We start from the raw sequence: 23013 nt of genomic DNA on the forward strand, positions 1-23013 counted from the left end.
GAAATGATTACAGGCCCACAGTCACATTTCTCACATAGTAAGGAAAGAATAATCTTCCTTCTAACTCAGAGAAAAAGCCATAATAACGATTATTCTTTGGTAACAGAAGGAGTTGAAGGGTCAATAAGTAATACAGCAGGCTCTCCCATCACTGCCTCATACTTCAATCCCTGCCCTCTCCACCAGCTAATGGTGACCCCATGAAAGCAGCCTCATCTAGCTATGCTTCTATTTCTCCTGCTCTAAGTCATATGTATGTGTTTTTATTTGGTTTTGTTTTATCCAACTAAGAAGTTTTGCAGATTTTAAATGGTGGTGATACTATCTCTGAGAAAACAAAAATAGGAGAGTTTCTAAAAGGTTTGAGAATTTTGTTATGAGAATGTATTGTGTAAAGGAGCTTTAGTTAAATGAGTTTGACTCACTGGCTATTGATAGTGTTGAAAGGAATCTTAACTCAGGCAAGCTGGGGGTTAGGAGAGCATAATGATAGTGACAAAGACCATTTGTGGACATCTTATATTTCAACATCTTCAACAAATGGGACTCTGTTGGTCATATCACCTCAAAGTTACACTCAAAGTCCTAAAATATTTCATTTCCCAGTGAATAAATGCTGACTAAATCCATTGCAGGAACTTATTGTTACCAAGCCAAAGAGTTTACCTATTATGGTAGTATCATGGGCAATACTGTTACTAATACATTTTTAAGCGGTTTCTAAATTCAGTCATAATATCAGGAAAAGTACTTAGAATGACAAAACCAGAAAAAAAATTCTTAATTACAGTTGGTATAAGCAGAAATTGTAAAAAGATAAAAAGGTGCTGCTTTTGTTTATGAAAACTTCCAGGAAGAAGGCACATGTATTAGAATGGCTAAAATCTAAAAAACTGAAAATACCAATTTCTGGAAAGGATGAAGAGGAACAGGAAGTCTCATTCATTGCTGTTGGAAAGGCAAATGGCACAGCCACTTTGTCAGACACTTTAGTCGTTTCTTACAAGGTTAAACATAGTCCACCAATTGCACTCCTAAGTATTTACCTAACTGATCTGAAAATAGAGTCTACATAAAAACTTGCAAGTGAATGTTTTATAGCAGTTAATTCATAGTAACCAAAAATGGAAGGAACAAAGGTATCCTTCAATCAATGAATGGATAAGCAAACTGTAGTACATATCAAATGGAATATTTTTCAGGAGGCGGGGGAAAAAGAAATGCACTCTCTGCCAAAGGCATGGATTAATCTTAAATTCACACTTTTAAACAAAAGAATCCAATGAAAAGGCTACATACTATATGATTACATTTACATGACATTCTGGTAAAAGCAAAACTATAGCACAGCAAACAGATCAGTACTTGTCAGGGATTCGGAGGTGACATAGGTTGAAAAAAATGGAACACAGCATTTTATTTTATAAAAGTAGAACACAGGGGAATGTTTTAAAATATAAGAGTAAAAGTATTTGGTATGATCTAATGGTAGATATATGACATTATACCTTTTTTAATACCCATAGAACTTTCCAGCAGAAGAGTAAAACTTACTGTATACAAATTTAAGAAAGAGAGAGAGAGAAGAGAGAGAGAGAGAGTATGCGTATGTATGTATGTATTTAGGAGGTCAAAATATCACAGGATGGAAGACCATAATAAAATAATCTAGCTGTATTACAAATACACGAAAAAAATCTCACTGGAAGTGGTGCGGTAGAAAGGTGCTTGTCTAAGTAACACTGGAAATGAGTGGACACTACAAAACTTTGTACATATTCCCAAACTGCCCATAGACAATGTATTCTAGTTGATAAAATTGTTTCCCTTGGGAGTTTGTGTTGACAATTTTGAAACAACTATAAAGGTACACTGGAATTGAAGAATTTAGTAAACTGTGGCTAACGGGAGTCAGGTTTCTCCATATTAGAAAGGTTATAGACAAGCAAGGGGGGATGATTAGAATGATCTACATGGTAATAAAGTTGGAGACATCAGTATGAACTTATATTTAGCATAATATGATGAATACATATAAAAATGTTTACACATGGGCATATATATACAAGTTAATATACACACATATATTCTCTTGCTCTGTCAGCTGAGAGGGCATAGAAGCAAAACACTCCAATAGCAATGAGTACAACCAGTGCCCAGGTCATGGTTTCTAATACCATCCTCCAATAAAAGGAATCAGGGCTCCTTAGAGAAATGGCTGATTCTAGACAACTGGGGCAGGAAGTATGAAAGATAAGTCTGAAACATCTTATAGTGCTGGAAAGTAAGGAAGTACTCAAAACACACCATGTACATGCACACACACAATATGATCATATTTCAAGGCAATGATGGGCATATGGGCACACACCAAAGCAAACAGGAAACAAAAGATCTAACTAGTATGCTTCAAAACTGTCAAGGTCATCAAAAACAAGCAAAGTCTGAGAAACTGTCATTGATAAGAGAAGCTATGGAGATAAGTCAACTAAACATAATGTGGTATCTGGAGTGAAATCCTGGAAGAGAAAAAGGTTAAAAATTAAGGACATTAGAATAAAGCATAGAATTTTGTCCATAATAATATACCAATATTGTTTCATAAATTGGAACCAAGTTACCATATTAATGTATGATGCCAAATGGGGAAAATGGGTGTGGGGTAAATGAGAACTTTTCGTACTATCTTCACAGCTTTTCTACAAATCTAAAACTATATCAAAATTAAAACTTTATTTAAAAAAAAAACTTAAAGGAAAAATAATCACCAACCTACTGAAGAGTTTAGAAAACAGAACAAAACACAACCTGAAGAATTTGGGGGTGTGAGAGGCGGTCCTTCCCTGACACAAAGAAGAGGTGCTTAGACAGAAAGTTGTTAGTGATAGGGAAACAATAAATTACAGAAACAAAAACAAAAATTTTAAAATAAGAAAAAGGACTGCCATGTTTTTCCAGTAAGGAAAAAAAAAAAAAAAAAAGAACAGCAAAAAAAAGCCATGTCTGGAGAAATTTAGCAGGACAAATGGGAAATAGTCTGTCACAAGATTCAGAAGAAAATGTTCCTAAAAGAGAATAAGTATCTAGAAGAGGGAAACCATGCCACATTCCTATTCAATACCTTTTAACTTCTAAAACTGACTTGTATAGCCTAAGGCCATGTTTTTGTTACAGGGTTTATCTTATACATATAGGAAGCAGTGTCCACACACAATGCTCTCATACTTTCTTAGGACTACTACTAAATCTGATTGTTTCAGGAAAAGTATATAAACAGAGAGCAGAAAAGAGAAGTTTTCTCTAATTTACGCAGAGCCACTACCTAAAGTCTCTGTTTAGAAACTGTTTAATAAGACTCATGATGACATTCTTAAACTTTTCCATTAAAAGAAATCAACATCAGAAAAACAGCCTTTTTGCAGGTTTTATGCTGCCCTGATGATATCTAACATATGAGGCCAGCTACGTAGCAAGATCAGGTTGAAACCTGAGCAGCAAAACTGGCACAGTGTTTACTACAGCAAAGCCTTGAAACCATGTTTGTGTTGTGATGGGAAACATCATCACCTTAATTTGCATTTTCAAAACCTGAAATCTAAAGAATCCTCGTTTCTAAACTGAAATGATCCAAATTGCAGTGAAACTGCACTTTCCTCAATACTGACAAGAAGTTTGTCACATGCAAGCAAGTATCCCAAGCACATTTGAAAGAGCAATGCACTAAGCAAAATGTGACATTATGACGATTCTAAGAATTTAGAGAACTGGAAAGATGGTGTGTAATTAGCATCAGAGGAATGATGACACAGTCAACAGCTCTGGAAGGCAGCACAAAGCACTGAGAAGAGCATGAGGTCTGGAATCAGATTGAAATGAATTTAAATTCTGCCTCTGGGACTTGTTAACTCTAACCAAAGACATCGATAAGTTAGTTAACCTTGCAAAGTTACCAGTTTCTTCACCTAAAAAAGTAAGCAACCCCTTCTCTACTAAAAATACAAAAAATTAGCTGGGCATGGTGGTGCGTGCCTGTAATCCCAGCTACTCAGGAGGCTGAGACAGGAGAATTGCCTGAACCCAGGAGGCGGAGGTTGCGGTGTGCTGAGATCGCACCATTGCACTCCAGCCTGGGTAACAAGAGCGAAACTCCATCTCAAAAAAAAAAAAAAAGGTAAGCAAACCTCCTGCGCCCGACGCAATCATTATTTGGGGAATACTCAATAATAATAAAAGCAGTTGGTTATATACCATACTGTTCTAAGTATGTATTTTATAAAAATTAACTTATTCAATCTTCTTAGCAACTCTAGGAAGTGTGTAATCATATCATCTCCATTTTGCAAATAAGAAATATGAGGTAAGGAAAGATGAAGTAAATCATTCCAGTTCGTACAGCTAGTAAAGAGCTGAGCTGCATTTTCAACCCAAGTAGTCTGGCTCCAGTCTTGCTCTAAATCACTATATTATAGTAACATTATTAAATTATTTCCCTTCCAACCACCCTAATTCCAATGCATTTTAGTAAAATACTGAAAATATTTAAACTGCAAAGCTTTATTTGCTATAACTCATCAGTAAATGAATTAACCTAGAGCTCTCTTTTCTATTTGTTCTCTAAACTACAGTGCGAAGTCTTTTTCCTACACCCTATCTCCCCCATCTTGCAGCTCTCAAAGCTCTACAACAACTGAAACACCCACAACACCCTTAATAGTATTAGAACTTGTTAAAACTGAAATAGTCATAACCTCATTTATATTTAACTTATTATGACAAGGGAGACTATGCAATTCATCATCCTTTTCCCTTAACTCTCCTACTCACTTTGTCTCCCTGCCTACAACACTATCTAAATCCAACCCATAGGAACAAGTAGCAACATTTCAGCAGAAAACATGGTACACATGCTTTAATACTTGCTTTATCATACCATTCAACCATTACAATTTCCAAGAAAACACTAAATGTCATGTTTCATAAGAGCATAAACACATTTCTACTATTTAATTTGAGCTAAAAATAGGCTTTGCAGATTAGGGCTAGAAAAAAAAATTTTTTGGACAACTAAAATTAGATCATTTTGGTATGCAAAAGACATCATGTACCAAATAAAGCAATAAATTTAACTCTAAAGTCCTCCAGCAGGGAGGGCATTGTCTATTATCTTTCTTTGCATGGCCAGCGTTTCAAGGGCCCAGCCTCCATTATCACAGCGATTGCCAGAGCACCAAAATGTAGGGAAGAGACAGCAATAAACAGACCATAATCAATATCCGTAATTTGTAAATGATGAGACAGAAAATAGCAACAACCAGTTTCTAAGCCAACAAAAGGAAAATAGACAGCAAACATTTTGATATCTGGAAGCAGTTCTTGCCCATTACTCCAGAGGCATGAATCACTCTGTAGGGCACAACATGCACTCCCAGGGAGTCTCGTGGAAGAGATGAAGGAACACATGAGTGACAGAGGCATAACTGGTCTTCTCCAACTCACTTTCTCCCTCTCTCCAGGTCCTCTTTTTTATTCCATGCCACCTTCTAAATGCAAACTTCAACCTGAAGAGCCAGTAAATGACCAAACTATCTAGAGAAGTTAATAGTAATTAGATAGGAATGGTCATTTTGGAAGAAGAAAAATTGTTACTATGATCATATTTTGTGATCTACAACTTCAAGTCTCTTTTGATGATGAAGTATAAATAACATACAAATAAGTGAATAAACCAACACATTTCCAGTCTCTATTACAATGCTGGAACAGGTTAAGAAGGTAAGAGAAATATATGTTTGCCAATCTCAGTCCACCAATATTCTAATCACACTCCCCAAAGTCACAAATATAAACCACATGTTGGAACACTGCCTTCTGCTATCCAAAAAAAAAAAGTGGTTCCTAGGCATCAAAATTTTTCTCAACTTGGTTGAAATGCTATTTTCCTGTGCCACCCCCAACACCCTCCCCCAAAATAGTTTTTGTGTTGCTTTTCTGTACAGTAAGCTAACCAATTCTTTCATTCTCATAAATAATTACACAAGAGAATTTTAAACACAAGTTTAAAATCGGATAAAATCCAAGCAAGCCAAGATTAATCATAACTCAGCAACTTGTTAAAAACAAAGCTTTTATTGAATAGGACCACTAAAGCTGTCCTTAGAGAGTGAATGTATCAAGAATTCTGAAAAGACATTATTCAAAGAGAACAGCTACCTCTTAGGCACATAATCATCTGTGCCAGCATCTGGTTGGCAGGTGGCAGGCATTAAATGTTAATCTCCAGAAATTTAAACTTTTTAAGATTATGCTTTAAATCTTCAGAACAACCTATCATTATTTAAGAGGAATAAAATAATCAGACCTACTATCTGTTTTTTAGAAAAAGTTAGTATTCATGGAAATCTAAACCCTGTTACACAGTCACCTTCTAAGTTACCAGCACTTCCCTTACCCTAATGTCATCAGGCAGCACATTGCCTGCTGTTCTCACTCACTACTTAGCATCTCAGGGCAACCTTCAAAGGGCAACTAAGCTGTGCTGGGCCAACAGTGTCCCCTGGTGGTCACTATTTCAAATTGTCTGACCCAGGTTTTCTTTCCCTGGAAATTCTACACACTCATTTACAAGCCACAGCACAAATGCCTTTAGCACCCTCAACATATTCATTACCTTTGAACACCTCCTACTTCCTCTAACTCAGTGATTCTAAAAATAGGGAGCATAAGGAAGAAAGATGTGAGGGTCAGGAAAATGTTTAGAAACCGGATAAGAAACAACTTCTCAAAACATCAAACATTCCTTTACTGAGATTCTGATACAACCCCTTTAGTGTGGCATCATCACCCCACCCCTTGAAGTCACAATGCATTAAGAGAAATAGATGTTACTGAAAGGAGAGTCCCTGAAAATATAAAATCAGAAAACTAAACAGCTGTTGGGTAATGTCTCTTTTAATCTCATCCCTTATTTTCTCCAATCATAAGATTTGCTTGGGTGTGGTGACATCCCTGCAGTTGTTCTAAGGTTAAGGTGATGAATATTTGACATCCTTTCAACTACCCATCACTGTCCTGCATACTGTTACATCAAACCACTAACATCTATACGCCTCTCTTCACAAAAGCTACACATATTCTTATTACATGATTTTGTGTTTACAAAAATTACCTAGGATGAAAATGTAGCCAACTGGTGGCTGGGTTTCCAGCCTGAATGTAAAAAAAAGTCTACCTCTAGAAGTCAGGCATGTTTAGAAAAATCTGATAGACTCTTGGGTTGAGGTGACCTGGAAACTGTTTGTAGGAGAAACTCGTATGTCTCCAGAGAAATTACTTTAAAGGAAAAGAAAGAACAGGAAAACTGGTTTGCCTTATTGTCCATCTCCTGAACCCAAAGAGAAGTGATTCTGCATTCTGTGTGAAGTAGTTCACTAAGATGTGTTATTCCCCAACAGCACCCACAAGCACCCCATGGATTCCTATCTAGGTCATAAGGAAGAAAATGATTCCAAAAAGAATGTAAAGAGAAATTTCTCACTAGAAACATCTGTAAGACACTAGGGAAAAAGTATTCCTCTTAGAATATTTTGCATGAAATACAATGTAGCTGTCACACACAAAGAACTTCAGATAGTATGGTAGTACAGCTCAGTTATAGTAGCTTAAGGATGTGTGACTGGGTGCAAACTACAACAGTACTTTTTAGCCATGCTGAAGAATCCAAAAACAGCCCCTCTGTCATAAGTACAAATATCTTTAAGATGGACATTCCCCCAGCCCCAAGTAGGGCACAGAGACCTCAGTAGATGACCACTTCAGTGACAAAGCCACAGAAACAAACACTGGATTGTAGAGTGTTAAGAGTACCTGTGGGCCACCCTTATGCCCCAACCATGATCTCCCAGAAATAACAGAGTACGACTGAGAGGGAAAAAAAAATCCTGCTATTTCAGCTGAAAATATGGGCCAAAGAAATATGGATTATAGAAAGCTAATATTATTAACATGTGAGTATCTGAAATTGTTTCCTTGGAATTGAAGTATTTTTGTTTTGATGTAAATGGCATGCAAGCAATTTCCACTCAAACATCTTTAGGAGAGTTAATATTCATCACCTCACAAGGTCTGGGTCTCAACTTGCCATATTCTCCAAATCTCTCTTTGGTAGAAAATGAAACATTTACACCTCAACTTTACCTCTCTTTCATTCTCTCTCAACCATATAAATATATAGTTAATATACCGAGTATATTTGCAGTACACTGAAGAATTCCTGAGACATCTTCAATTTCTTCTCTGTTGGAGTGGTCTGCATAGGAGCATCTGTTAGAGAGATTGTGGAAATTCTTTTCTGCATCCCTGTAACTAAGAAGAAAACAAAATTAGCATAAGGAGAAATTTTTGAAAGCATCTGTGAATGCAACTCATATACACACACAGAGGCATGTGCAGTGTATGCTTTCATCATAATCACATTTTAAAGTAAATGAAACTTTGAGACATAACTCTGGCATAACCCACCATTCACATCAGCATTTGCAGTGTAGACCTGGAACTGGAGGCAACTGTTAACAAGAAAGCTACGTGTGAAAAAAGAAAAATGAGGAGAACAAAAAATACATCAGCTTTGTACAGCTAATGTATCACTCTGTGAGCACTTCATTAGGACTAGTGATCTGTTTCTATAAGGAAGATCACAGAAGATGAAAACTTAACAATGTTAATTTGGTGTCCTGGCATTCAACAGTATTGAAAGTAAATACACCATAACCTCTATCACAGTCAAGAAGATAGTAGTATGATATATAAATAACATACATCTGGCAGAATTTGAGGCATGGTCCTACAATTTTCTCTCTGTGAGATCTTGAGCAAGTAACCTAATCTCTGTTAATCTGACTTTCACTCTGGAGGTGCCTCCTAGACTTCCTGTGAGGACTGAATAGCACAATGTCTGTGTTTGTTGGATATTGGCTGGGACTTTTTGAGTTGCCTCTAAATAAGAGCTAAGACAAAAAGGATGATGACAATAAAAGCCAAATCTTCCCACATTCCAAAGGGGTAGTCAAGAAGACCAGAGTTGTTCTTCAGGATTTAAGAGACTAAATAGCTACTACCCCTGTCACCCTACCATCGGCTTACAGAAGGAATAGAAAGGAATACAAAGGAATAGAAAGACTTTAAAATCAAACTTCAGAAGAGTATGGAATTGACCTAGAAAGAAAGTGCTATTGTACTTTTCCCCCTCCCCGCCAAGAAAACGGGAGTGTTCCCTGCAGAAGTCCAGTTGGTGAGGGCGGTCTGTAGCTGGTAGACGCTGGGGGTTGTCCATCTCATTCCCTAGTGGATGTCTGCAGACGCAGTGGATTTCCTGACCATACTCCCATGTCAGACTGATAAGAGGAAGAAGATTCTGGAGAGAGTTATTGACAAAGAAAAGAAATAGAGCAAAATTGGGAGTAACCTAAAGGCCCAGCATTTGGCAGGGCAAAAATGTGAGTTTCCCATGGATTAGGGAAGAGAGAGGCAAGCTCGAGTTGTCTGGTTGTCATGCTGCTCTTCCAATCTAGAGGCTGCCAGCCACGGACAGGGTTCCCACTAGCAAGACCAGGAGAGTGCAGTCCATAGGTGCAGGAGCTGGGGCAGCTGAAGCAATCAGGGCAGAACTCATGTATGCACCCTAGCAAGGGCATCACAGCCAAGAGAGGACTGCTACAACCCCAGTGGATGTAAAAAGGCTTCTGCCATTTTCTATTTTATTCATGCCTCACCCAACATATCAGAAGAGAAAGCAGCCAGAAAGGAACTGCCTGGAGAAGAGTAGTGAAAACCCACATCATCCACCCTTTTCTGCATTCCAAGTCTCTTAGGCCAAGGCCCGATCCAGACAGAGAAAGGAACGTTAGAATCACACTAGATATGAGGGTAAAGATTTAAACTGGTCTAGAGTAAACTTCCTAATTCTAGGAAGTACTTAGAAAATGGAGCAATCTAAGCTAATATCAAAGGGAATTCATCCTAGCATGTTTGATGTGAGTGGAGAGAAAAATAAAATGGTTTCATGTTTGTACACCTCATTGAGATCAGACTCCGGTAAACCAGTTAGGCAAAATGCTTACTACAGTTTCCAGAATGCAGGAGTCACTCAGTAAGAGGTGGAACAGGGAGCACAGATGTTAAACAGACAACCACAGGGTTATTTTTAAATCAAGCTCCACCATTTTTATCAGAAGGACCTTAAAAAAGTATTTTTTTCTCTTAGCCACAATTTCCTCATCTGTAAAATGTGCTTAATACGGTAGTCTTATGCAGTATGTTTAGGATTAAATAAAATATGGAAAGTACCCAGCATATCTCCTCAAACATAGTAAGCAAAGATATCAGCTTTTGTCTAATCTGTTTATCTTCAAAAAGACAGTTTTTTCTATGTAAATATGTTAAAAAGCTACATTACTTTTAAATAAAGTAATTTAAGCCACAAAACCTGATCATGAAAGGTTAAATAGTATCCTTGAAGCTTGTTTCCCAGAATAATCAGAATTTACCCACTCTTAATTTCACTTCTAGTGTTCTACTGAAATTATTCTGGCTTAATTTCTCCTCAATTGACAAAAGAAAAAGAGAACAACAGGTTGGCTGTATAAAACAAACATAGGGCCCACATTAATAATTGGAGCAATAGAATTTAATTTTATGTGACTGTAAGAATTGGTGTCCCAGACTAATATGAGTTTGGCAATAGTCCTACCCATGATATTAATACAATGCTCATTCTGGCAAAAAAAAAAAAAAAAAAGGATAAAATTAGTGGCATGGTTCTGAATATCACATCTCCCTTAGTAGTTGACTGAAGAAATCTATGCTTCATCTACACTGCCACAGCAATTCATTTTTGTGAGCCATAAACCAGCAGGAGTCCTGTGCTACCAACATGAGTGACAGCAGTCAGGTCAAGCCCTCTAGAGACAGAAATTTCAGTCAAAAAATAAATAAAAGAAAAAGGTGTTCCCTGTAAGAAGAAAACTGTAGCTAGAATATGAACTGGGCATGTTCAGCTCCTGATGCTAAACAACAGATTCTAAACTTTAAAAGGTCCAAGGAAGACAAGAAAAGTTTGCAGCGAGAGGATAAATTGAAGACAATCCACAAAAGCTGAACTGCAAAAGAGTCACATACTAACAGTAGTCATAATAATTCAATCATTAATTGATGATCATTGTGTGTACCAGGTACTATGCTAACTACTTTTTGTGATTATATAACTTCATACATTATTATCATTAAGATTTTATTTGAACCTCACCACAACCCTGTTATTATTTCTATTTTTAAAATGATAAAACTGAAGCTCAGGGATTTTAAGTAACCTGCCCAAGATTATTCAGTAGCAAAGCCTGACTTTAAGTTTAGTAAGTCTCCTATATACACTTAACAAACACAGTCTTTCCACAACATACAAAGAGAAGAAAGGGCACAACATAACGCACGAATTATATAAGAAAAAAGTAGCACTACAAGCAGACATTCCTCCATCATCGGTTTCTTTTAATTTCTAAAGTGAATCCTGCCTATCTCTTACTGACCCCTTCTGCTTCTCACTAATCTTTCCATCCCACATTAGCCAGAAAGCTAGTCCATTCCCTAGAAGTTTGAGTTAAAGAGCAACTAACATATAGATGCACACTCAGTGACCCCATACTGTTAGGTGGAGGAAAGACAATGCTACAGGAAGAAGGATCTCTCCAAGTAAGCATGAATATGTAGAGTTTATATAGTAATCACAATTTTCCACAAAGTCATCCTGACACAATTGGAGTTAGAGGTAGGTGATGGAGAGACACTTTAGACTGGGTGGTCAGGGCAGGCTTTCCTGAAGAGAAGACATGTGAACAGAGACCTATATTTATAGAAAGAATAAGCCATGCAAACATCTGGGGGAAAAGCATTACATAAAAATGAAATGGTACATGCAAAGGCCCTGAAGATAAGGTTGGTAAGTTGAGAAACCAACAGAAGGTTGAAATGGAGTGAAAAAGGGGAAATGGAAAGGGGTAAAATTCGAGAGGTAGGCAGAAGCCAAATCACAGAAAGAATTTAGACTTTATTCTACCATAATAAGCGATGGTATGGTTTAAAGCAGGAGGTTTAAAGCGTGATCCCTGGGCCAGCAGCATCAGCATTACCTGGGAACTTGTCAGAAACGCCAGTTTCCTGAGCCCCATCTAGACCTACAAAAAATCAGAACTTCCGGGAGCAGGGCCCAGTAATACGTGTTTTAACAAGGCTGGAAGGCGATTCTGAAGCACATTAACATCTGAGAACTATTGGTTTCACGTAAGAAGGTGGCATGATCTAATTTTTTTAATCACTTTGCTGCAGTGAAAATACATATTGTTGGACAAAAGTAGAAACCAGAAAATTAGCCCAGAATGTCTCGGTGAGATGATGACGATGACAGTGGAGATGAAGAGAAGATTTATCACATTGCATGAATAAATTATTTTAGCACTCATTTCCCCAACTTGAATAATCTCCATGAATAAATAAATGAACAAGTGAATGGATAAATTAAGGAACAGAATAATGTTTAAAGATAAAGTGGATGAGGTACAGAGAGGCTATCTTAATCCCTCACAGAAAGCCCTATCAGCTACTCCCTCCCATCCTTCTGACTGTGATCTTTCAGAACACCTGCTCTCTGCGTTTCCAGTCTCAGTCCTGGCAGACAAAAAAAGCCTCAGAGAGCTTCCATGGGCAACCAGTATAAAATCCAAGGAGCAGAACTGTACAATCCTGGAGCTCTGATAAATAAAACAGATTAAGGACAGAGTTTTAAAAGTAAAGAAAGCAATGTCAGTGGTTAGAGGATAATTAAGAAATTAAAAAGAGAAGGGCTAGCTCATACTCTGCTTCAACACCTCAACACAAAGTATTTAAATGCTGAGTTATTTCAAGACAGCTTTAAGCAAGCCCCATTTCAGAGATTCGGAAAAGCATCTCCTTCCCACCCTTACCTCCCCAAAAATAACTAAAATAATGCTTGTCTGCACTTATTCTCAATTCTCAATAAAGGGATTCCTAAATCCTTTTAACTGTAAGAAACACATTCTTTTTCACAATTAGAGATAAGAACATTTAAATTGTGTTTTCTTAAGAGTAACAACACACGGTTGTAAATAATTTTTAGTTCAAGGGTGAATGACATCAGCTGCTCCACTTATTTTGACAGAAAAGAGAGAGAAAAAGTAGAAAGAGTATAAAAGGCAAAAGAGGGAGTTTGACAGAAAAGTCATCAACGAGAAAAAAAAAGTGAAAAGGGGAATAGAGTCAAGAAAGGCAAACATGAAAAAATTGCTGCCAGCAGGTCCCCTTTGTTTCCATCAGCATGAGTGCAAATAAAGGCAGCAAGCAAAGGTACTTCAAGTCCCAGAAATCAGCCAACACCCAAGCAAAATATGCTAATAGGCATATTTGGATTATGTCAGACAAGACTCCTCTTTATACTGGAGTCAAATTCTCTGTTTTCTTTATACAGTGTCTGCAATAAACAGAACTAGGAAAAGACCATTGATGCAATGGACAAAGAATCACCACAGGCCATATCTAGGTTGCTTCTAGACATGGGGAGGGCTCAGGCAGCTAACTGGGTAACAGAGAACTCTCCCACATTCTATCAGTGGAGAAAAAAATGTTCTAATTATAGCAACATAGTTTGGTTATCTATTTTGGTCACATTTTAAGAGTCCCACTCCAATTTGCCTTAAAGGCATACTTTGGCTCACAAATGAGAGTATTTCATCAATTATTATTTTATTTCAAAACAGAACATTCATAATCTCAGAAAATAGAGTTTGATGATGGATATTGTCATAAAAATATTAACAATAATAATGAACAAAGAGCAAACAGGTATGTAGTAGTCATCACATACAAGGAACTACTTTAAGTATACTAACTTATTTAATTCAAATGCCATACTTTGAAAGCAGTAGATTCAATGAGAGTGATTAAGTTTTATTTTAGGATGTGTGGAGAAAGATGAATTTGATATTTTTTATCTTCATTAGGATAAACCATTTAAAATCGCTAATGGCCTCAAACTAAAAGCCATCTCATGAGTTTAAACAGTATGTTTTTCCTAGAACTACACTCTTGAGGATTAGTATGACAAAGTTTCAAAGCAATTCCCTTTGAAATGACAATTAACATAATCATCAAGCACTTAAAGTACACGTGTTGTACTAGTTACAAAGATTATTTTTCCATTAAATTTTCTGTCCTTCTGTTCTGAAAAAAAAAAAAAAAAACCATGACACCCTCATAGCCAAAATTATGTTCTTGATCCCTATGGCAATGACTACCAGCCATAAATGTTAAGTGATTCTGATAGCAGTTCAAGAAGTACCACAGTTTGAATCTTGACTTCTCAAAAGTTCTTAAAATCTTACAAAGATAAAGCACTGTGGCATATAAAGAATACTAACAAGATAAATTAAAAATATATTGCCTCTAATGTCAATAAATTTAATCTAAAAACTAGATTGCATGAGTAAGTAAATGTAGGCTTTAGTATTTGCCAGTTGCTTTCTGCCATAGCCAATTAGAGGTATACCTCATACTCATTTGGACCTTCCTGTTTACAAAATGCTTTCATTGAAATTATCTCATTTAATCATCACATCTAATCCTTTACTTAGTATTATCATCATGTTTTACAAAAGAGATAAAGTCACTTAGTATAAGATCTACTTGCTAGCTAACGAGGCCTTGAAGTCCTGTTTTTTGACCTCAAGTATTCTTACTTTGCACCACAACACAATCACTTCAAGAAATAGGAGATAATAAAGCAAAATATGTAGCTCGTGACTCTAAGAAAATCAATTCCTCTCACTAAACTGCGTTAAGATCGTAGTGATTTTTATCAAACTCTACTTAAGGATTTTGAAATCCCATTCAAAGCATCTGGGTTGGTACCAATAAACCTTACCACATTAGTAAGGCAAAAGATTCAACATCAGAATAAGAGAGTAAGAACATGAGAAGACTAAGGTAAAAAAGGAAAAGCAACACCAAAAAGGAACTTCATTTAAAAGAATTAAGCACAAATAAGCCAAAGGAAATCACTCCAAGGGACCCCCCAATAAGCCTTCACCCCCACCCACACTATAAGAACATAACCACTGTAAAATAACGTTGACTGGAATAGCAGAAAATCACACATTCAGCAGCTATGTTTGAGTAATTACCTTTAATTTGCTCCCAATAATAACCAAAATCAATTTTTACTTACCCAATAACTTGATGTTCATAATACTGCAGTGTCCTCTTGAGAGTTTGCTGTATCGTCTGAGGCTAAAGAATAATAATAATAATAAAAACATATTATCAGCAAATCAGTACCATTCCCATTGTGAGCATCATAGGCAGATAGGTGAAGCTTCTGATTTATCTCTTGAGAGTTTTCCTTCTACAATATTAACCCATTTTGCATCATGCTGTGTATTTTCCCCACAGAAACTAGCATGAGGCATTGAGCAACTACCCAGAACTTCCCAGTTTCAAGTATAACAGTACTTCCTAGGAATGTTTTCTTCAATTCTTTTGTACCAGCTATTAAGTTCAAAAAAATACTCCTTGGCTGCCTACAATAAACCCAGGCCTTGGGGGTGGCCGGGAGGGTGACCTGCAGAAACATGAGTCATGGTTTTTCCTTTCTAGTATATGTAATCTGCATGAGGTAATGACCAACTGAAACGAAATGGCACGTCTTAATATTTTTTTTTCTACGTTTTAACAAGGCTTTCAAGGATGGTCTAACAAGCAGCAATAAACCGAGTTGAAAGAGTCAACTTTATAATAAGAGATATTTTTAAGCTTAAATGATTTTTTTTCCTGTTCTTCATCTGAGGAGACTAATAAAAAGACAGAATAGGATAGGAAGCAGGTTATCCAGGGCCCCACAGCCATGACTTCAACCAGCATTCGGCCTGACTTCCTCCATGTCCCAGGAGAATTCAAGCAAAGCTTCTTTCTGGAGCTTACTGAATGGGCCACAAGTGCTTCAAGCAAATAAATAAATAAATAAATAAAACCAGTGAGGTCTGCAACAAATATCTAAGCAGCTCATGACCAAATTTCATAATCTCCTCTCCATGATGGCTCATGGATTAAGAACAGAGGTTCTCAATCCCAGATCAGGAAATTAGGCAACAAGACTGAGCCTGGAGTTTCAGACTTAGAGAGCCAACAGTGGGACACCAAGATACTGGAACCTAGATTTTATTAGGAAGTTATGATAAGAAGAACCAAGTTCTCAGTAGCAAGAGAGTGAATATTTTAAATAACAAAAACCTGTACTCAATCAAACATGAAAAAAGCAGTCAAGGCCTCATCAAAACACTGATCCATTACAGCCAAGGATGAATTCTAGGGGAATATAAATGTAATACAAACCCTTCAAAATGAGAAGCAGTATGGTAGCTTGGGAATCTTGTGGGCTACTGCTAATTACACAAGCCTACTACTACCTCTAAAAAGGTAATCTGCAGAAAAGGTCTAGTACAGTGCTGTTACTTAAAAAGCTATTAATAAATATCAATTTCCAAACACCAGTCCTTCAAAGTAGCTTTCTTATAATGTATCATCTAAAGGAGACCCCAGGGACCACACACAGTGGCTCACACCTGTAATCCTAGCACTTTGGGAGGCTGAGGCAGGAGGATCATTTGAGGTCAGGAGTTTGAGACCATACTGATCAACATGGTGAAACCCTGTCTCTCTAAAAACACCAAAAACTAGCCAGGCATGGTGGTGCATGCCTGTAGTTCCAGCTGCTTCGGAGGCTGAGACATGAGAATTGCTTGAACCCAGGAGGCAGAGGTTGCAGTGAGCCCAGATCACCTCACTGCACTCTGTCCTGGATGACTGAGACTCTAAGAAAAAAAACAAGGAGACCCCAAAGGTCTATATCAAATCACATGTGGACCCACTCCTTGTCCATCTCTTTATAAGAATGTCCAAGACAGATATAACACTCTCCCTCCCTAACACACTTCGAATCTTTAACATCCTCCTTGGTAGGCAATGGTTAAAGTGAGAGGAAAGTGAGCTTAAATTGAATCAGGGGCATCCACTGAGATCTACTCTACACTAGCATGTAGGAGAACCTTTTCACCACACAAATCTAAGGCCTCAGATACCTACTGCACATTAGCCAAGCCAATTCACAAATTAATTGCAGGAGCAATCAGCTCCTAAGTGTTCAAAGGAAGAGGTAGAGAGTAACTTCTTTCAGCAGCTGCTTTTCATTTATAATAGGCCTCAGACTGGCACAGATGTTTCTACTCATCCAAACAGACTCAAAGCAGAGTAAATGGTATGCACCTAAGAAAGAAAAATTATTCCTGAACCAAGAGGCAGGGGAATGTTTGAGAAATTCTAAAGAGAATGAATCAGATATAGGGATCCAAGTGCACACAGAAAGCATTCTTTAACAACCCAATCCATGAGCAATCTAAACTCAATCATTATCAGTCACTAGCCCAGTACCCCTTGGATCTGGGCCTCTTGCACTGGCTTGGCAGTTCCTAAGCTAAGCTAACTTTCCCCTTGGCAAGAAGCTGAAAAAGCAGTGGATATCCACAGAGGGATTATCTTTCCAGTAACCTCTGGTCACAAATGGAACACAAAGAAGGAACTCGAGTCTACAGGGCTAGTTAAGACCAGAATGACCTCATTTGTTAAAAAAAGACATTTTTTTTCCTGTGCCAGGAATTTCCCAGTAATTAAAAAGCACATATTTGTGAAAGGAGTTAAGCCTTTTAAAGAGCTGGCTTTTTTCTTGTGTGAAGCAATTACTTCCACTCCTAGCAGGAGTTAAATTTATAGTTTCTAAATACATTAAAAGGAAAAGTTCTCTGAGCACATCCAACAAAGCTTCAGGTTGATAAAGCATTTATGCACTTCCTGTTTCTTGCCAAAGTGGGTAGGCGCATTCTAATTGTCTAAACCACAGGCATAGAGGCTGACTGCACAGCATCTCCTAATCTTTAGCAATCCAAGGCTGACTTCAACACAGTCCTGGCCCCTCCAAATATCTTATCACCATAAATTCATTCCAGTTTTCAGAGTTTGTCTGATGGCCTCACCCCATGGCCTCAGCAGAGAGAGACAAATTCACATAATCTTGGCCTCTCTAACCTAAGTAAAAAGAATGAAGACCCACAAATGGGCCAAAGCCTTCCATCAGATGACTTCTGCCTAAAGGGTGGTAGGGTCCAGCTCTCAATTCAATTTTATTAAGTGCCCATGTACACCAGTGATGCTCTAAGGAAAAAAAAAAAAAAGGAGACCCCAGAAGTCTATGTCAAATCTCACTTGGACCCCCTCCATGTCTACCTCTTTATGTGAATGTCCAAGACAGATGTGACATTCTCCCTACCTAACGCTCTTCGAATCTTTAACCTCCTCCTTGGTAGGCAATGGCCAGTGATACAAGTCACTGTCCATCAGTGGGAACAACAAGGGCTTTGAAGACATGCGAACTTTCTATCCTCTTAAGAATGCAGCTCTGTAACTGTCTCCTACTTAAGAGAACCATCCAACATCACACAGGCCAAGATCCCACTCCTCCTTTGTGTATCTGTCCTTTTCTGCAAGAAAAAATTTGGAAAGATGATTTAGAAAAGAGGCTCTAAGGTCAAACTGAATTCAAAAGCAAGTTCTGTGACTCACTAGCTAGATGACCTTGGGTAATTTACTTAAGCTCTTCTGAAATAAGATTCCTTATGTGTACCTTATTTTTTAAATTTAATTACCTTTTTAAATGTATTTTTTATTATACTTTAACTTCTGGGTTACATGTGCAGAACATGCAGGTTTGTTATGTATGTGTGCCTTATTTTTATGGGAATACACTGAAATAATTAGAGCAACATCTCTGACACATAGTAGGTGTAATAAATGAGAGATACAGGTATGCTAAGCTGAAAAATATGGTTTCTAACTACAAGAGTCTCATAATCTAGTGGATGAGCAGATTTCAATCAGAAAACTCATCCCACAGGTATATTGTTTCAAGATCTTCATTGCCTAAAAAAAACCAACAAAGCTACCAATATGAGATGTTGACACTAATTCCAGTGAACAGAGAAAAATTCAGAAAAATGGCAGCCGGATTTACAAATATTTCCAATGAAGCATTAAGATCAGTTGAGAGAGACAGTGATACAAGCAGAATTCTCAAAATTAAGGCTGAGAATAGTACTAAACCAAGGCCTGCCAGTTAGTGGGAAGGATGTTGAAACACCATAGCTAAGGTGAAACCCCCAAGTATTTACAACTACTAAGAAACAACCCATGAACTTCCTTTCTTATACACAAAGAACATGCAACAGGAGAGCTGAGTGGCCTAATAATTTGATAGCCCTATGCTGTAGGATCAAAGAGACAAGGGTGGAAAAGGAGAAAATCCACTGTTCCTACTATCATAAGAAAGTCAAGAAGTCTGTAATTTTTCTCTCCTTTTTCAAACTAAGATATAGATAGTGGCCTCCTAGTGTCCCAACTCAACACAAAGAAGCAATGGAGACGAAGCCAGCTGGAATGGCAAGCAGCCATCGGTGTCCTGCATGCATGTTTTCTGGGGTTCAAACAGAAGGCACCCAAAAGCCTCGATCGTATGGCTGCAAAAAACCGTCTTCATCTCTAGTCTCAATAGCAGCTTCACTATACTTGACCAACAGTGACTGACCCCAGCAGACCAAATGTTATGCTCACGAAAGGTCATGAGACCCGAACAGCCAACCACAAAACAGTCCCCAAAGAGACAGAGAAATGATCCCTGAAGAGTGGGAGGAAGCCGTCCCCAGCAGCTGGCCCTGCAGGCTCAGACAGTCCCGCTGAGTCTCCCACACAGTCCCTCCTCTGGATATCCGCGCCATATGGTGCGGGAATCAGGAAGGAGGCACAGAGTAAAGGGGTGTGTGTGTGTGTGTGTGTGTGTGTGTCTGTGTGTGTGTCTCTGTGTGTGTGTGTGTTGTGCGTGTGCATGCATGCACACACGCAGTGTGAAACACAGTTGTCATTGCACAAAATACATGTTCATCTCAATTTTACAGAGATGAAGAAGCTGCAGCTCAGGGAGATGGAGTGTCACAAGACCACACACCCAGTAAGTAAATAAGTCACTGCAACCAGGACTGACTTCAAAGTATGTCCTCTTGCACTAGATGCCTTTGAGGCTCCCTCCCCACCTTTCACATTCTGTAAGTCACACACACACACACAATTTAAAAATAATCAAACTTCTCATTTCTACTTAGTGATATATACTCACAAGATACAAACTAAAGGGAAATAACAGGTCTGCCTTTAAAGAAACATCCATAAAGAGCCATGTTAGTTTGTTTTTTGTTTTTTGGGGTATTTTTTGAGATGGACTCTTGCTTTGTCGCCCAAGCTGTGGTGCTGTGGCACAATCTCAACTTACTGCAACCTCCTTCTCCCAGGATCAAGCAGCTCTCGTGCTTCAGCCTCCTGAGGAGCTGGAGTTACAGGTGCACACCAGTATGCCGGCTAATTTTTTTTTTTTTTTTTTGTATTTTTAGTGGAGATGGGGGTTTCACCATGTTGCCCAGGTCTTGAAGTCAAGTGATTCACCCACCATAGCCTCCCAAAATGCTGGGATTTCAGGCATGAGCCACCGTGCCTGCCAATTATTTTGTTTGTTCAAATATGACAAAATTATCTATCAAGGTCAGAAACTAAATGATACAGGTATATATTTAATCACTACTGCTCTCAGCCAATGGTTTTATATTCTGCCTCACATTAAAATCATTTGGGAATCTTTATTAAAAAATACCAAGGTCTGAGTACCACCCCCAAATTTTCCAATTGAACTGGTCTAGGGAAACCCAGTTGCTCCCAGTGTGTAGTTAGGGTTGAAACCTTTCACTTAAGGTATAAGCATGATAAACAAGACAAAAACACTGTGAACCTTATCTTTATAAGTCGGCATTAATGAGAATAGTCTCTTAATTCAAATATCAAGAGAAGTAAGCTTCTGAGATGGCAATTTATAATGGCTTAATTCAAACATAGTCCCTTTCATTAACTGTCACTAATGGCTTATAATCACATATGACTTTGTTAGATAAACAAAGAGCTATACTGCTTGAAGCATAAATACAATATATTTTTATAAATTTCACAGTAACCTGCTCCCATGCAAGCAAGTCAACATTTAGTTTTGGGCTAACATGCACATAAAAATACAACAGCTAGTATGATTATGGTGTTCTACACCAGGCATTGCTTTAAGCCCACTATGTATATGAACTTCTTTGATTTTCACATCACCACAAGAGGTAAAGTGTTATTATTTTTCGCATTTTATGGATGAGAGTACTGAGATACAAACTTTAAGTTGCTCTGTTTCACACAGATAAAAAGGAACACAGCCAGGATTTAACCCAGGAAATAAGGTTCCCGAATCTAAGCATGGAACCTGCAACCTTTACTGCACACAATATTTAATATTCTTTATTTTGTTGAGCACTTTACAGTTCGTATTTTTAATATATATTATCCTAATTGATCCTTGCACCAATCAAGTGAAATAATCAAACTGGTGTTATCACTGAAAAAGAACCAAATTTAGAGAGATTAGGTAATCTGTTCACCATCACTTGACTAAAAAGTAAAGAAACTCTTGTGCAAAAAGAACATGTCTTCTCTTAGGAAACTGTCTTAAGAAAGCAGTTTTTTAATGTTATATAAAATTAGGAAATCACATGCATTCAAAGTAATTGATTTTTTCTTGAGAACACACAGCATTCTTTAAACTAAAGTATCAACAAGAAAGCCCATAAGCAAAATCAGGAATTAAATATTATTTAAAATTTTATTATTAAATCAAATTTTATCTTAAATGATTCCACTTCCCCTTTCTTAGCTTTCTGTCACTCTAGGTCACCTCTTTCTCATCCTCTGGGCACCCAGAATCTTTGTGTTCCTTTCTGCTAGGCCAGATCCTCACCACCCAAATCTAAACTCTTACAGCAAGTATCCAAAAGCCATTCTTTGAATATTCCCTTTCTTTCTCTCATCAAAATTTCAAATCCCCTTACTACCTTGTTCTAAGATGATGCTCAAGAGGAATCCTAATTCCATTCTCTCAAAACCTCAAGCCTGAATCCTTGCTAGGGTAGATGACTGTGTGAATGAGCTTCTCTACAATATAGAAGATGGCCTGAATCTTTAAGAGTTTAATTTTGGTAAATAGGGTTGTCAGGGAAGATAAATTGTGGGGATAAGGAACCCTTCTCATCATCCTCCAGGTCACAAAGTAGAGATCACCACCTTATCCACAATATGAAAACATGTTGTTTCTTAGGATACCCTATGCCAAATTCCACAACTTAATCAGAATTATAATCCTAGATATCCTTTCTTTGCAGGTAGGTCTGTAGACACCAATGGATCAAATTATATGACTGACTATTACTAAAACTAATCCAAATAATGGCATTTCAAACAACCAGTTGCTTCTGAAGGAGAGGTAATTGTGTGGTCATCAATCTTGCTAAATATCCAGATATACTATTTACTTTCCCAGCCTCTGATTAAACTTACTACATATAAACCAAAAAAAAAAAAAAAAAAAAAAAAAAAGGACTGCAAATTAAATATAGAACTTTGAGTCAGGACCTCTATATTACAAATCCAGCTGTGCTACTGACCTTTTTTTTTTTTTTTTTTTTTAAATAAAATTAGCCAAAATCTCTTCACCTGAAAGAAACCTTAGGGGAAAAATGCTTCCATTGTCCAATCTGAAAAACACATGTAAGAAGTATGTAGTTCTCAGGGTCATTTTCAAGTACAGCACTGCAAAGTTTAAGCACTCATAAATACAGAGTTGGAACATACTAGCAATTAAACAACCCTTTCTGGGTAATCATAACCAAACTTTTTAGAAGGTTAACAACTTCTTAGGAAGGTAGGAGTAGCATTTCA

General features: G+C 37.5%; 1 protein-coding gene across 2 annotated transcripts in view; it reads right to left on the reverse strand.

Moving 5' to 3' along the window:
* Positions 1 to 23013, reverse strand: part of GUCY1A2 (guanylate cyclase 1 soluble subunit alpha 2) — a 325806-nt gene that overhangs the window by 279484 nt on the left and 23309 nt on the right. For both annotated transcript variants that reach the window (XM_039471375.2, XM_074400512.1), the window contains exons 2-3: positions 15287 to 15348; positions 8240 to 8361 (exon numbers count right to left, since the gene is read on the reverse strand). In XM_039471375.2, coding sequence (XP_039327309.1) covers positions 8240 to 8361; positions 15287 to 15348 — 184 coding nt within the window. The remainder of the gene's footprint in view (positions 1 to 8239; positions 8362 to 15286; positions 15349 to 23013) is intronic.

This window comes from Saimiri boliviensis, chromosome 6 (genome assembly GCF_048565385.1).
Source record: "Saimiri boliviensis isolate mSaiBol1 chromosome 6, mSaiBol1.pri, whole genome shotgun sequence".
Classification (NCBI taxonomy): domain Eukaryota; kingdom Metazoa; phylum Chordata; class Mammalia; order Primates; family Cebidae; genus Saimiri; species Saimiri boliviensis.